Source organism: Gavia stellata, chromosome 13 (assembly GCF_030936135.1).
Source record: "Gavia stellata isolate bGavSte3 chromosome 13, bGavSte3.hap2, whole genome shotgun sequence".
NCBI classification, from domain to species: domain Eukaryota; kingdom Metazoa; phylum Chordata; class Aves; order Gaviiformes; family Gaviidae; genus Gavia; species Gavia stellata.
In genome coordinates this window covers 20,757,054-20,772,327 of record NC_082606.1, presented here as the reverse complement: position 1 = coordinate 20,772,327, position 15,274 = coordinate 20,757,054, and the positions used below count along the sequence as shown (strand labels likewise).

Below are 15,274 nucleotides of genomic sequence, written 5' to 3'. Positions count from 1 at the left end.
TGGTATGAAAGTGGCCATGTTAAAAGAAAATAAAAAAAATTAGGAAGGTGGATTAGGGAGCAATGGATCATTCTGCTGTGCAATGATTTTTCCTACCATTTGATGCATGATTTTGTCTGCCATTCTAGTCAGAAAGAAATTGGAGGTGCATAACTATTTTGTAGGACGAGACATTAAAAATGAGAGCACAGCTCTCAGTCTGTAATCAGCTGTGATTTGAATGAGCAAACCATTTTTAATTCCTGAACTTCAGACTACTCACTGGCATCAGCTAGCTGTGGTAAAGCTGAAATTCCAAGCTTTTAATGGAGGTGTAAAAGACCAGTGCACAGGGACAATGTTGTGCTGTGTCCTGACAGAAGTGAAGGGGGCTCCATTTTCCTATGGCTGGAAATAAATTGGGGAGTGCTGGCTGTGGCAGCAACTCCAATAGTGTCTGTTCTTCTCAGTTTCCTTCTTCAATCCTTGCTTGTGTCTACTCTGAGGTGGATGCCACAGGAAAGGTCTCAAGGAAGCAACTGTGTGGAGCAAGACCCCTGGAGCTGAAGTGTGGTTTCTTTTTTTTTTTTTTTTTTCCCTTCAGGAGATCAGTGTTTTGAAAAGAACCTCTCTGTTGTTATATGGATGAAAACTGCAGCTGCAAGGTAATCAATGCACAGAGCTTTGGATGTAAAGCCCACAGGAGGCAGTGAAGGGATGTTTCTGGTGGTGTCATGAATTTGGAACTGGCCTCTTTTATGTGCCTGTGGTGATCTCACAGCTCTGAGCTGTCCCATGATCTGTGGTTGCTCTTTTAGCTCAGGCTATGTTAGCACATATCCTTCAGTGGGCTGACTTCTGCAGCAAATGTGTTGTCATCCTGGAAGTCTCGGAGCTCTAAACCTGTTCAAATTTGTCTTGCTTCTAACCATGAGCAACTTGATCCTCAGGCCAAGCAAGCAAGGTTGTTGACTTGTACAGCTTGTGGGCAGCCACCGTGGTGATGCTGTGCAGTCAGTCTTTTGAAGAAGCAGTTCAGTAAATGGTTTGGATGCAGCTTTGCTGTCAGATCCAAACACGAGGAGTAGATTGATTTAAATGTAGCATATTTCTCTTGATGTGTTTTTAAATAATAAACACTCCTCTCTGTGTTTCAACCCACCACCCCTTGATCTTAATTCAAACTAAGATGGAAGCCTGCCTGTATTCTGTTTAGGTTTTGCTTTTGCTCTGCTCCTGGGATGTAAATGCTGCTGCTAACTTCCACTTTCTGTTTCACTTCCTTCATACGCTCCACCTTACATCTTGCCTTCTTGATTTGAAATCAAATCAAGTTATTATGCTGGATTTGAAAATGTCTTTGAAATTAGTGCAGTTTCTAGATTAAGTAGCAATAAGTTGCTAGATTAAATAGCAATGCCTAAGAGAAATAGATGCAGTATAATGATCATTTAAACACAGAATTGATAGCCTTTTGAGAGACGTTTGTATCCTATATCTAGTACCAGAGAAACTTTGTGGCTTCTTGTCCCTCTGATAATTCAGCAAATTTGTCCTTTCTCTGATTGACCTATGGTTTTGGGTTAACTAGTAAGCATATACCTCAAGAACTTACTTTCTTTAATTTCTAGTCTTGGTTTGTGTGCAGGATCTCCTTTTTCTTTCTCCCTCTTTTGCTTTGGAGAGGTGATGATTTTTATTTTTAAGTGAAACTAATAAAACTGGCCTAATGTGAGTACCAGTGAAAGATTCTCTAGAAACTCCTGGGGCATAGGGAAAACTAATGTTAGCTGTTTGCCCTGCTTGCATACTCTCTCCTCCTTTTTATGCTGCTGAAGTAACAGCATAAAGGAAAACAGAGCTAGCTCTCCATGTGAGGGTACTGAGAGATGTTAAAGGGGTCATGGGTGGAGGGAAGTTAGCAGAGGGCTTCCTGAGGAAGAATTGGAGAGGATGTTTAAGGCAGCAATAGAAAAGAGCTTCTAGGGAGAAATCTGGCCTTGCAGAAAGGACTCTGCAATTTTACTTCTATTTGTGGCTTGTGTTGAACTGCATCCAGAAACTTTCAGTAGGTTTAACTAGCATGAGGTAGCTAAAATTACAAAGCGAAGGATTAGGCAGAAAAAAAGTGGAAGGCTATAGGAAAAGAGGTTACTTTTCAGAAGAGTCTGGGAAATACTGTTGGAAGGGAGGTAGGAGGAGCAGGAAGGGACTCTGCAGTTACAGCAAGAATGTGCCAAAACCCAGACAGTACTAGACACGGCTTTTGGTGTGTAATAGGAAAAGGTCATTTGGGGCGGTTGCTTTGGAATTGTACATCTGTTGGGCTGCCATGAAAAGCACTGAAATTAAGGAGTTTTCTACTGAGGCTTCAGAAGAGCTCTGTTGTGCTTCTGATCACAGTAGGGACTATGGTTTTTTGCCATTCTGAGGAAGATTGCAAAGACCACTGGACTGCAGAATGTGATATGATCACGTTGCTTTGCAGGTGACTAGCCAAGGAAAGGTAAGAGCCTGTAAATAAAAGCCAGCTAATGAGCTTGTGCAATGTTACATCCATTTTATATTGAGGATCTGGGGGTGTTACCGCCCTTCTCCCATCACCTAACAGTCCTGAATTTTGTAGCATTTTTGGCCAGATAGACTGTGTAACACACTGCCAAAGTGACTAGCAAAAGAGTAATGTCCCCTTGTGCCTAGTCACCCACAGCATATATGTGCTGTGTTGTAGATTGACTGTTTCTGCTCATATTTCACATGAAATTGTCTGACCTCTTAAGCAGGGAACACCTGACTCCTAAAATAGCGTGCAGTTTGGTTATGTATGCTCCCCACAATGTAAACTCCTCTGACAGGCTGCTGCCCATGTTTTATGGCCTCTCATGCCTTCACACTAACACTTAACATCTGCACCACAAAATTTGTAACATCAGTTTGTTCAAATAAAGAATCCACCAAGCATTTAATCCTTGTTTTAATGGCTGATGTTTATTTTAGTTTGGGGTTTCATGTACTCATGGAGAGATTCTCTGCCCATAGTCCATAAATCACATGGGGCAGGAGTGGGACTTCTCTGTGCTGGCTTGTTTCCGAAGTGAGGCTCTGGAGATGGGGTTTTTTTTGATACCTCCATAAAGTTGACTCACCTCAGGTATGAGTTGCAGATGCATTTAATGAGGATTTTTACTGTTGGTTTTGGATCTTTTTCTCCTCTTCATCAAATGTCTGCAATATGGGATGTGTGTATTTCTTTTGTTCTGTTTGTGATGGTTCATCCATGCAAATGATAGTTGTGTTTTCTCTGTGTGCTTGATTATGTTGGAAAATTGTTTACATGTGTGTTAGGCAGGAAGATGCAAATTCAGACCACTCTGAAAGTAGCCCTCTGCAAGGACAAAAAGAATAAAGAAAAGTTACCCTATAGAGGAGCTACAGACTTACAAAAAAAAAAGGGGGAGGGGGGGCATGACACATGACATCTCTGTTCCAGGAGTTTGTGTTGCTTTGCCTTACCTCTTCTGTAGAGTATCATCAGTGACCACCTGAGCTCTTTGTAGGCTCCCTTGAGTCCATTACATGTTGCCTGTTTTAAGTGCTCGGTAAGCTTACACCTGGAGAATGTGAGGGAGAGGATGAGAGTAAAAGCCCAGATCCTCTAAGTTAGGTCAGTTTGGTTGTGTTTCTAGGCAAGCCTGTGGGGTGGTAGTTTTCCACACACAACCTCTAATCCCTACCACCCAGTGGAAAGCAGCCAATCCACAGCTTCAAGTAAAACTCATGGAGGAATGGGGGCCAGAGGTTTTGTGTGAACCAAGACTACCCAGCGATTTGCCAGGAGTCCCTTTACACTGCTGCTCTCCAGAAATCACACCTTTCAGAGTTTTGTACAGCCGCCTTCTGCAAAGAGGTGGTGAGTGGAATCGACAAAGCCTTGCCAATTCCTTCATCTGCCTCTGGAGGAGGGACCATGCCAGGCAATCCCATGGCAAGTGATCATGGCATGACCTCTTCTCCCTGCAGTGCAAGCTACAGTCTAGCATAGTGGGTTCCTCCTCTGACACAAGTGACTTCTTTTCCACCAAAAAGGAGATTTTTGAAGTGACGACACAGAGTACTCTGAATTTATCTTCTTCCACTTAAATCTTTTTACACAACTCATTCAACATCAGGCCCAGACTTAGTTGAATCTAGGCCTAGCCCCCCATAAGAGCAAATTCTCTATAGGCATGAGATTTAGACCAGCTGAAAACTTTCAATTTATTAGGGAATTACCAAAATAAGAATTTGATGGGGAAATGCTGTTACTTCCAGGAAGGTTCTGATTGCTAGCAGCAAGACCCAAAAGGTCAATGTTCTTACTGGAATAATTTGCCTTCCCTTCCTTTTCCTCCAATTTCTGCTCTGGTATTTAAATGGTAACCTTGAAAGTACTGCAGCTAAAGATGCGTGGCTGTGCAGAGGGAGGGATGGGTGGATGAATGGAATGAAATGAATAAACAAGCAAACATGGGAGCTTTTTCACAGAAGTTTGGTGAAGTCATCTCCATTTCATACTTGCAAATCGAAAGTGCATTCATCTTTCCTTATTTCTGTTATAGTCACTCCATTTTATTTTATTGCCTTTCTAAAGCACTTAGACATCGCCTGCTTTGTGGCAGCTGTGTCATGATTGTGCACTTTTCTGTAGCTGTCCTGCAGTCCATGTGAAAACAAGCCTCCAAACTTGGTTATTTTCCTCTTTGCTGCTGGCATGTAGCTGCCATTATTTATAAGCACCCCAAGTTTTTCCATTTTTTGCTTGTCCATGGCCTCTCGTCTGTCTTTTTAGACCCAGGGGGGATATTGCCAAACTCCTTTTAAAAAGATTCAAATCAAATTTCATGGTTGTTTTCTCAGTTTAAAATATGTGCCCAGTGTTGACAGTTGATGCCTTGGGCAGAAAAGCATGTGCAGAGCTATACTGGATGACTGCTAGACAACTCAGAATAGGGAGATGGGGTGGACATGTGCAAATGTGCGTATTGATGAGACAGAAAGTGTGTGAATGAGCAGAAGGCAGGGAGTCCATTTTGGGTGGGCTTTGCCGGGCTTACAGCTGATGGAGTTTATCACCCTGAATATAAAAGGGTCAGTCAGGGAAAACTGATGATCTGGATGCGAGTGAATTTACCAGCCTGGGAAAGAAGGGAAATTCAAGCTGAATTATGTAAGGGAGCTGGTAAACAGGCTGTGGAAAAACAGGATCAGTGAACGCTAACTCCGGACTCCCTGCTGCAGAATGGTGCTTTGCTAAGAGAGGGTCTCAAGTTAAATCTACAGAAAATTAAAAAGTGATTCTCTGCTCTGGGAAATGAGCAGCGTGTGTAGTGTGACATAAGAGGTATCTGTCTGATTGTCCATTATGGTCTATCCTGTGTCAGTTTTGCATTGAATGTTGTGTTTATGCTGTTTCAGGACCTGTTGTGTGTTCTGCTCCTTTTTTCATTGGAAGAAATCAGCGTTAATACCAGTGTCAGTATCTTATCCATAGTATAATGTAGGCTGAGCAGTAAGCAGATGTAATTTCAGTGAAACTTGGTAGTTTGTTTCTTATTGCAAAAAAAATTTGTTTTAATAACTTCATTTGCTTTTCTTTCATTTTACAATTGAAAACACGAATACATTTTTTGTGGCTGCAATGAAGTGAGTAGCTTCAATTTCTGATCTGAACTTAATTTCTCCTTTGTTCATGCCTCAGCTGCTCTGCATATCTGCCTTTGAGCTGTGAAACACATTTCACCTTTCAGTTTAGAAGAGGACAAATTACTAATACATTAGTCCTTTAGTTTAGAGGAAGGGAGGTTTAACTTCTGTGTTTTAATTTTTGTGTTAACGGTAGCTGACCACTACTCCACTTTGTAGTCCTTAGAATGGGTCCTTTTCACAGGTTCTTGTAACTTAAGTTCATTAAGGATCAGCTGGTCTAGGGAGTCCCCTGCTTTTGGTATACATACATACCACAATAAAGAGGCATGTGAGCTCTGCACGTAGGTGGCCGGTGACTGCAGCTGCTGGTGCTGGTGCTCATGCCAATAGCAATAAATGAGCAAAGAAAGCTTGAGAAGGTCTTATCTAGCCTGACCTTCTGCACTTCTGGGTTTCATCCAGAGACTTCTGCAGTTGGCCAATAATGCATGTTCCAAAACAATCTGACTCAATTTAAAATTTTCGAGACTCTATCTTGTGTTCTGTTACATTGCTCTAGTAATGCTGGTAGCAAGTAAAAATGCAAGTGATGGAAATACTGACTCCAGGAATATCTTACAACTGCCCTGGCTAAAGAGTGTACATTGCATCCCAAAGCACCGTCTCCTATCCTAAAGTTTTCTTCGGCAAAATTTCCCTTAATTAGCACTTGTTCCATTATAGTGGAATGTTGTTCTTTTCACAAGCAGGATTTCCAATTTCTGAAATTTTTGCAAGAGCGTGACTACTTCTTTGTTTGAATTACAGCTAATCTTTTATTGTTCTGGACTTCTTCTCTTTTCTCATCCTCTTTCCTATTTGTGTGCCACTGATCTGCTGGTCATATACAAATCTGCATACAGAGGTACAGATGTACTTGCAATGGAACCTCTTGGTTGCTTCTTTTAATCAGCAAAGGACACTTTAATTAAAAAGTTCATTGCAATCTGAATGTGCACAAGAATGTTTGAAAAGCATATAAACATTTTATTATGATCTGCCAGCCTTAATAAGTATTTTGACTTTTAGAAAAGAAGAGACAAAAGAAAATGAAATCAACCAGTGACTGGAGGGAGAGAAGAAATGCCATTCGACTTACCAACGAGTACACAGTAGAAACTCTGGTGGTGGCAGATGCTGATATGGTCCAATACCATGGTGCAGAGGCTGCCCAAAGATTCATCCTCACAGTTATGAATATGGTAAGTAGGCACTTTACTCTCAAAAGAAGCAGCAAGAGTAAACAGATCATATCCAGGGTAGGTTAAAGCTGGCTTCCTTGACAGCTGAACTAGGTAACTGTTTTGATCTTGAGGTATGAGGAAAGGTTTTGGTTTTCCTGTGTTATATGCCTCTTCTCTCCCATCTGTGTGATACCTTGTATTTGCCTAAGGACATCACAATAAAAAAACTTTTTGAAACTGAAATTGCAAGTTTTCAGTTAGGAAATATTCCATAATTTTTCAGGAGTGGTGTTTTCTACCATGTTTTTTGCACTGCTGTGGTTTACCTAGTAAGAGAGTTTCCTGGAGTGGATAGATGGTCTTGTCTGACATGATGTTTCTTGGGTTCCTAAAGATTTCCATGGCACATCTGTTTCATAAGAGATATTTCTCTGTGGGTCATTGTCATAGCAGGCAAATTGTTATTGAAGACAGCAGTCATGTTGTTTTCCAGCAGAAAACCTGGCTTTAAGTCAGTTAGAAACACTTTTTATCTCTTGATTTTTACATAATGAAAATGGCCGCCTCCCTTGCTGTAGAAAACATGGCAAACTTATCACCAAACTGCCAGCTCATCCCATTTTCTTTACCCCAGGACTTCTTGTGCTACGTGAAGTGGTACTGATCATACCTCTGACTAGTTGATGGGGTTGGCCTTTGGAAGTATTCTAGAAATTCTGCAGAGGATCTGCCAGGAGTGAGAAAAGCCTTTTGAAATTGCAAGCTCATATGAAGTGTGGGTGTTAATATGTTAGCTGTCCTAGTAGTTAAGCCTTCATTCTCAGTTGATAAGGGAGCACAAAGCCGCTCACAATGGATGCTCACTCACTCACTTGTTGGCAGTGCCAATAAAGAGATAATGGCTAAATTGGATGTGGACACTGAAAACTCTACTCAGAAACGGCAGGGGTCCTTCCAGAGGCATTTGCACAAGGAAGTCTTGGAGGAAGCTTGTATTCCTCTGCCCATGCTATTGTAACATCCAGGAACAGTTAATTCTCCTGACTACTGCTCTGTTGTTGTTCATGAGCAGCAAATTGGCTTGGAAAAAAAATAACAGCTCTTAATAGTAATTGACTGATCATGCTTCCCAGTGAAGAGCTGAGTGATGGATGCTCAGTGCATAATCCGGCTATGGGACAACAGCTTTTTAAGTGGTCTTGTTTTCCTTTATCAAGCACTGGTGTGAGGGAGACCACCTGTAGTGAAATGCTTTGCTGATTAAGCAGGGAGTTTGTTTAACTAGTCTTTTCCGTTAACAAGCTTCTTTTCTGTGTCCCTTCCTCTACCTTTTATTTTGCCTTCTAGCATGCTGTGACAATAGTCACTTAATAGGGCTTCATTGTGTCTCTACATTTATTTGGATTGGTTTGTAGGAAATGTCTTCTTGCAACAAATCCATTCATGTCACCATCACTTCAGGGTCTACTTACTGGCTCTCTTGTGTTTAAGGATGTGTTTGCTGGGGGCACAAGAGCCTTATTCTTCTCAAAGCCACAGTCCTCCACCTTTAAATTCACATACCAGTTTTGCAGTGAGCAGGCAGAACGTAAGTTCAGCTCTGAACAAATCTGCTTCTCAAGTCACTTTTTGAACTAACAGAAATGCATATTCAGATGTAATGTATGTGTCAAGGCTGAGTTTCTTCCTTATGTCAGATGCTTGGGACCTCGAGAGGGGTGATGGATGCTTTTTGTTTGCAGTGGCAGCCCAGGTGTCCTCCTAAAATCCATTCTGCACTGATTCATCAGTGAGATAATAAAAATCTGCCATTGTGCCCCACAGTTGTGCTTGGGCTGTGACAGGGCATTATGGCTGTGAGAGCTTTTAAAACATGCGTCTAATCATCTGTCTTGATGGATCCTCGTGCCAAAAGGTCAATTATTTCAGTGTAGCCATTAGTGCATCTCTATGTTGTGTAGCTTTATCAGCCTGTGAAGGTTGTTAAGGTTGAGTACACTGATAGACCAAGTCCTAAACAAAAGATCGCCATGAATACTGTTTGTCCAGGCTGAGGAGTACTGCAAAACATCTCAGCAACATCAGCTTGCCAGGTGTGAATATATATCCGCATGGAGAGGTGCTGATAGATGGGTTGGGTTCTCTAAACCCATTTACTACACAAATATTGAAGTTTAGTTTCCAATGGATTTGGCTGATGGGCTTTTAAGCTAGGTTCTGATGCTGTAGTGTGAGCTCACCCCTTTATTAGACACTAGAGAGTGCACATGGAAGAGGAGTCTTGGCTGAGGAACACATTTATCTGACATCTCCTAAGGTGCAAAGTCCAGCTGAAATGTTTCCCACTGTTAAGTCATTGCTCCTAGGGGCTCACCCATGTGGTTTTTCTGATGTCTGATAGCATTTGAATTTGTTTCAGCTTTTCAGCTTTTCAGCCTTCAGAGGAGCACCGACAGAGTCTCTCTCCTTTGTCTGGCCACCTACATTCCCACACTTGTAGGAACATAATACCATTCAGGCCTCTACCTCCCTGAGGAAGTTGGTTGTGAGTTGCTGGCAAGATCAGAAGATAGTGAGGAATAATAATAGGCAAACACATAGATGGCATCATTGCATAAATCCTGTATTCTGAGGCTATAAAACAAGGTGAAATTCAAGGAAATCAAAGGGGATTTTAACATTCCGTTTGTCATAATGAAAGCTAATCTTCATCCCAGCATAAGAGTTTGCAGAATAATTCAGAAAATGTATTTCAGGAAGAGGGATAGGGTAGTCATGTGGTTTAGGTAGGCCTTAGCTGAACTCTTCGCTCAGCCACACTCTTTGGGTAGTGCCTGAACCAGCCACGGTGAATCTTTGTGTGGTAGTTTCTCATCTGTAAAACTGTGGTGTGAGGAATAGCACAGCCCTAACTCCTTAGGGCAACATCTCTTACACACTTCTCTGGTGCAGGATCGGCTGTGCCCTGTGTAACCACGCAAATGAAGGCCTCCTGGCTGCTTGGGATCTTTGTTTCCTGCCTGCCTCGATACGACTTCTGTCAGCCTTCTGTGACTGTTAGTTGGGGGGCAGGATTTGCCCCATGATATTAGGCAGTGCTTATTCAGCTACACTGCAGGATGGCAGGCTGCCTCTAAAAGAAACCAGAATGTTAATTTTGGCTTGAATGCTTGCATTTAAGCAAATAGAACATTACTGGTCAGGGGTATATTAACTTAACTCCTCTCTGTAAGTCATTACGTTTACTGTCAAACCACAAAACAAGCATTAAGAGGTCTTATTAATGCATTTTATATTTATAGACATTTTAAATAAAGTGATCTGCCTTAAAGTATTTAATATCTATTTACATTACAAGAATTTCTGAAGGGAAAAATGTCAGCATTACAAAATACTGTTTTATTGCTCCCTTGGTAAATGAGAATCTTAGGGGAAAAAATCCCCACCACCCTCCTCTAGAATAACAGCTAAGAAACACAGCAAACCCCTTTTGCAACCCAGAAATAACAGGTAGTACTTCATATAGCAAATACTGTGTTTTTAATGATATTCTGTAGGTCTGACCATCCCCTTGAACAGAGAATAGATTCACATTAAAGCTACTTGTTTTTTCTGAATGTCATTCCATTTAATAAACTAATATTTGAAGTTGTAAGACAGATTTTTCCACGATCACGGAAGAATTTCCCTCTAAGGTATTCTGTAATGTATGAGTAGGAACAAGCATGGCTCCAGGACTTTGAGTTGACATTTTTTAAGTCACCACTTCTAAAATGAAATATTTTCTTGTTTTCTGGCAAGGTATTTGATTCAGCATGACTTTCCTAACGGATAACTCCTGATGGCTTGTGATAATGTTACAAAAAATAAGCTGATAAACAAGTTGTCAAATGCTACCATGTACATCTGCAGCCTTAGCAAGGCAGTGAGTTTATGGATATGCTGGATGTAAGGACATGGAGAGATATCAGCAGAATTATAGAAATGCAAAACCAGATACTTAAATATAGGTGCTGATTTATTTTTCTAAGTTAAACTCCCTTGGTATTGAGCTTTTGCATGGTGTTGCAGTGTTTGCATTTCAGTTCTTGTCTCCCCTTTGCATCCTTTGGCCTGGGTGCATCTCCCATTTCCTGCCTTCGTTCATGCCCTTCTTCAGTAGCCAGCAGTGTTTACAACTTCCTCTAAATTCCAAAACAATTTGCCTTTGTGGTAAAACATGCTTATTTTGCTCACCCATTCTGTTAGTCTGCATCTGGCAACTATAATTTCTTATTGCATTTCATCCATGTGGAGGCTGTTTGGATGGATGTTCTGTTTCTTATGAAGTCCTGTGTTGCGTTTTGTGATGCTTCATGGCTTCATCTAAACTGAACTTCAGGTTTCTCAGCCAGCAACTAGGAGACCAGTGCATTGGCTTTCTCTTTTCCTCTCCCCTGCGTTTCTGTGTGTCTGCTCACAATAGCTGCCATTTTGGTCTTGGTTCAGGAGCAGGTTCTGAAGTATGAGGCATGCACTGCTTTCTTGCAGGAGTTTTATGCTTTTATTTCCTCTTGTTGTTTTCTTTTCATCTGAGAGAAATGGCCAGTAAGACAAAAAGGAGATTCTCTGTCCTCATAAACAGGCAAACTGCACTGGCCCTCTACTGTGGCTGGTCTTCATGACTTATGCCTTCATCTTTCTGGAGAAAACTCTGAATTCAAATGATTCTGAAGCATATGATAAATGACTTATTCCCTTTGGAAAGTTCTGTCCATGGCCATAATGTTTTTAACGATGAGGAGTGACTGGTTTCCGCTAGTACCTGAACAGCAAATTGTGAATGTTGGCTCCTTACAATCGTGCAGAGCTTACTTTCCAAACCAAGTCTCACTCAGACTGACCCTCTGAGCATTTAGGGACAGAGATGTCTGAATTTCCAAGATCACAACATAGCAATTTAAAAACTGCTTTCTATGGGTTTGAAAACCTAAGAAAAAGAGTTGGGTTTTTTTTTGTCCCTCCCCTAAGTGAATTTTTGGGGGTTTTGGAATAAATTACAACTGTGCCTTGGTTTTGAGCTTGTCTTTTTCTGAAAGAATACAGCATGCAGGGCTAAGTTACTTCAGTATGTGTTAGTTCTCCTGCAGCTGTTGCTAAGCCATGCGATTAGTGTGGAAGCCCTTTGCAGCAGCAAGCAGTAACTTGAAGTAAGTGATCTTTTGGATGTCATTAAGAGGGAAAATTTTTATGTTGTTCTTTAGGAATAATAGTGGTTAACTCTCTGAAGCTGTATTTTACACTCTGCAGATCATTTTTCATTTTGGATTTCCCCTGTGAGAGATTTTTCTATGTTAAAGAAGCAGATAAAATCATTTTTATCATGCATGCATTGATGGATTTATATCTTTGTGCTCTTGGGGCTGGCACACAAAGGCTCCAGAGCTGCCACTGATAATCGGCTCCCTTACCCTGATCTGGAATTTTCATGATGGGCACAGGGATGTAAGGGAAAAGGATATAAATATTTGATCACTGTCTACAGATTTCTCTTTTCACTCCAGCAGTCCCAGGATCTGTATCTTATAAAGAGCCGTGAATATGTTCTTTTTCATAATGTTTAATGGGGTAATTTGAAAGCTTGGCTTTAGGGAGGTGTTAGAAATCCTATAGCACTTCTCAAAACAAGTGAAAGACAACCTCAGTAACCTGACTAATGCTTCTGCTGTCCAAACGTCGTCCAGCCGCCAAGGCAATGAGGAGGCTCTCGCTTGAGTGCAACGCTTAGGGAAGAAAAAAGAAAAAAGTCAATTTACCCTCAGGGTTGCTGTTCTGAACTTTGAAACATCTGAAACGCACACGTCTCCCTCCCACCATCCACCTGCAGAGGAAGCTCTTGAGAATTAAAAAAAAAATTAAACTGATGTAGTTTAGTTCCTCTCTTAGCCCAATTCCTCATGCTTAGGTTGTGCTTTATGCATGCTGGGGCAGGCCTGGACAGCTCATGCCAAAGCTCTATTTATTCTGTCCCTTCCATGTCAAAGCTATAAGGATAAAGAAAGGCAGAAGGAATGCATACAGAGGAGGAGGAGGAGAAGGATGGTCCAGGCTTCAAGCTCTTGTTTTCTCTAGGGCATTCTGTGCAATAAGGCTCTTGTCAGGGAAGTGCAGATGAAGGAGGGAGATGTCAGAGATGGGCTTTAGTCTTTTTCTTGTTCTTCTGCAACTCCCCTTTCATTTTTCTATCTGTTTTATATGATTCTTTACCATACCTCTTTTTGTTTCCAAAGCACTCTATCTGCTTTTGATCACTCCGCACAGAATGGAAATCAAGAAAGCATAGAAGTTCACCTGCAACAGGGCAACCAGTGCTCATGACCACGCTTCAGCCACATTGACAACTTTTCACATCCCTTCCCTTCAGCCCAGTGACCAAGAACCTCCATTGCCCTTCCAGCCAAGCTGCTTTCTGACACTGTGGTGATGTCCTAAAACAGCAACCTTTGCATTTTGTTCCACAGCAGAGTGTTAGCGGGTTTCATGCAGCTGACGCTTGTGTTCCCAGCTGCCTCATTTTATTAAAAGGTTCTAAAATACCCCAAATATTTTTACTTTTCCCCTGTTGGAAGTGGTCACAGCAGCCTCAAGGGTGTGATGCAATTGCGGGCTTGAGGGAGGGTGGCCCACGGTATTGCGAGTGGGAAGGGAGGTGTCTGTGAGTCAGTCTCTCTATTAATACATGCTGTCCGTGCAGCAGGAAATCTCGAGAACATCTGCACTAGGAAATCCCATTCCTCCTCCCCTGGTACCGATCATCTCGGCCACCTCACTTGGCACTGTTCGCTCTCATGCTGACGATAGCCAGCTGGACGTGGTGTCTGAACGGCTTTGACACGCCAAGCCAAGCAGTGGTTTCCTCGTAGGCTGGGTGAGAAGGGTAGAAGGTGGTCGCTGCCATGGTGGAATCCGATTCCTAGCAGGAAAGACCTATGGATTTGGATTCTTTTATTTTAAAGACACCTGGATTCCGTGATAATGCTTCCTCTGGGCACAACCTACCTTGCGCAGTCCGGTTTCACACTGGCTGTGTGCTGCTGAAATGGCTGTGAATAACCTGTGCTGAGCTCAGTCTCGTATTTTTTCATCAAGTCATTTAAGGTCTGCTTGTCTTCTCACGGGGGTTCCTTCTAGCCTTAAAGACGGTGGTTCGAGGCAGTTTGGATTTTCCTTTAAAAGGATAGAGTATTGGGTGCAGCTGGCAGTGGGGGGCTGCAGGGGCCTCTCTAAGGAGAGACCACAGGGCTGCCCCGTACCGGATGCAGCCGGTTCCAGCCGGCTCTGCAGTGGCGCCGCCACAGGACACAGCGGAGCCCATCACCAAAGCTGTTGGCGCCTCTGTGAAAACATACTCAAGAAAGGGCAAAAGGCTGCATAGGCAGTGAGGAAAAAAAGTGTGAGGAAAAATCTGTGTGAGCACCCAGGACAGAGCAGGAGGAGGGGCAGGAGGTGCTTCAGGTGCCGGAGCAGATTGCCCTGCAGCCTGTGGAGAGACCATGGTGAGGCAGGTGGGTATTTCCTGAAGAATATTGTGGCCTGTGGAGAGGAGCCTGCACTGGAGCAGGTTCTCCTGACCAGGAACTGTGGCCTGTGGAAAGGACCCATGCTGCAGTAGGGGAAAAGTGTGAGGAGGAAGGAGCAGCAGAGATGAACTGTTATGGACTGACCACAGCCACCACTCGCCATCCCCCTGCGCGGTTTGGGGTAAGGAGGTAGAGGAGTCAGGAATGGAGGAGTGAAGTTGAGCCTAAGAAAAAGTGGTGGGATGAGGTGAGGGGAAGGAGTTGTTTTAATTTATCTTTGTTTCTCTCAATACAAATTATTTTAATTGGCAATAAATTAAATTTTGCCCAAGTCAAGTGTGTTTTGCCTATGACAATAATTGATAAGTGATCTCCCTCTCTTTATCTCAACCCACGAGCTTCTTCACCTTATTTTGTCCTCCTGTCCCATTGAGGAGGGGCGGTGAGAGAGCGGCTGGGTGGGGTCTGGCAGGCATCTAGTCAGAGAACCTCAAGTGCCATGTGGCTGGTTGCCTCTCAGTCTCAAACTCTGTCTCCATTTCACAGTCCTATGTCTGGGCTAAATGCAAGGGCAAATCACTTGTGCAGAACTGTCTTGCACTCTGTTTTAATTGAGAAAGTCCTCTCAGTATAGTGATGGAGAGTATACATCCTGTACTCACTCAGTTAATGAATAAGATCTGTTTGGGTGCTGATGTTTGCTTGCACAGACCAATTTGCAGGCACACTTTTAGGTCTGGTTTCTTGCTAATTTGCTTGCAGATCTTAGCTCATTTTGAAAGACAAGTTTATTTGTGGGTGGAGTGTGAACAGGTCTCAGCTAAATCT

The 15,274-nt window shown here is 42.5% G+C and overlaps 1 protein-coding gene across 1 annotated transcript in view; it reads left to right on the top strand.

Moving 5' to 3' along the window:
• The window catches only part of ADAMTS17 (ADAM metallopeptidase with thrombospondin type 1 motif 17), a 192,554-nt gene that overhangs the window by 21,209 nt on the left and 156,071 nt on the right, over positions 1–15,274 (top strand). Inside the window, exon 4 of the mRNA XM_059824030.1 lies at positions 6,733–6,905. Coding sequence (XP_059680013.1) covers positions 6,733–6,905 — 173 coding nt within the window. The remainder of the gene's footprint in view (positions 1–6,732; positions 6,906–15,274) is intronic.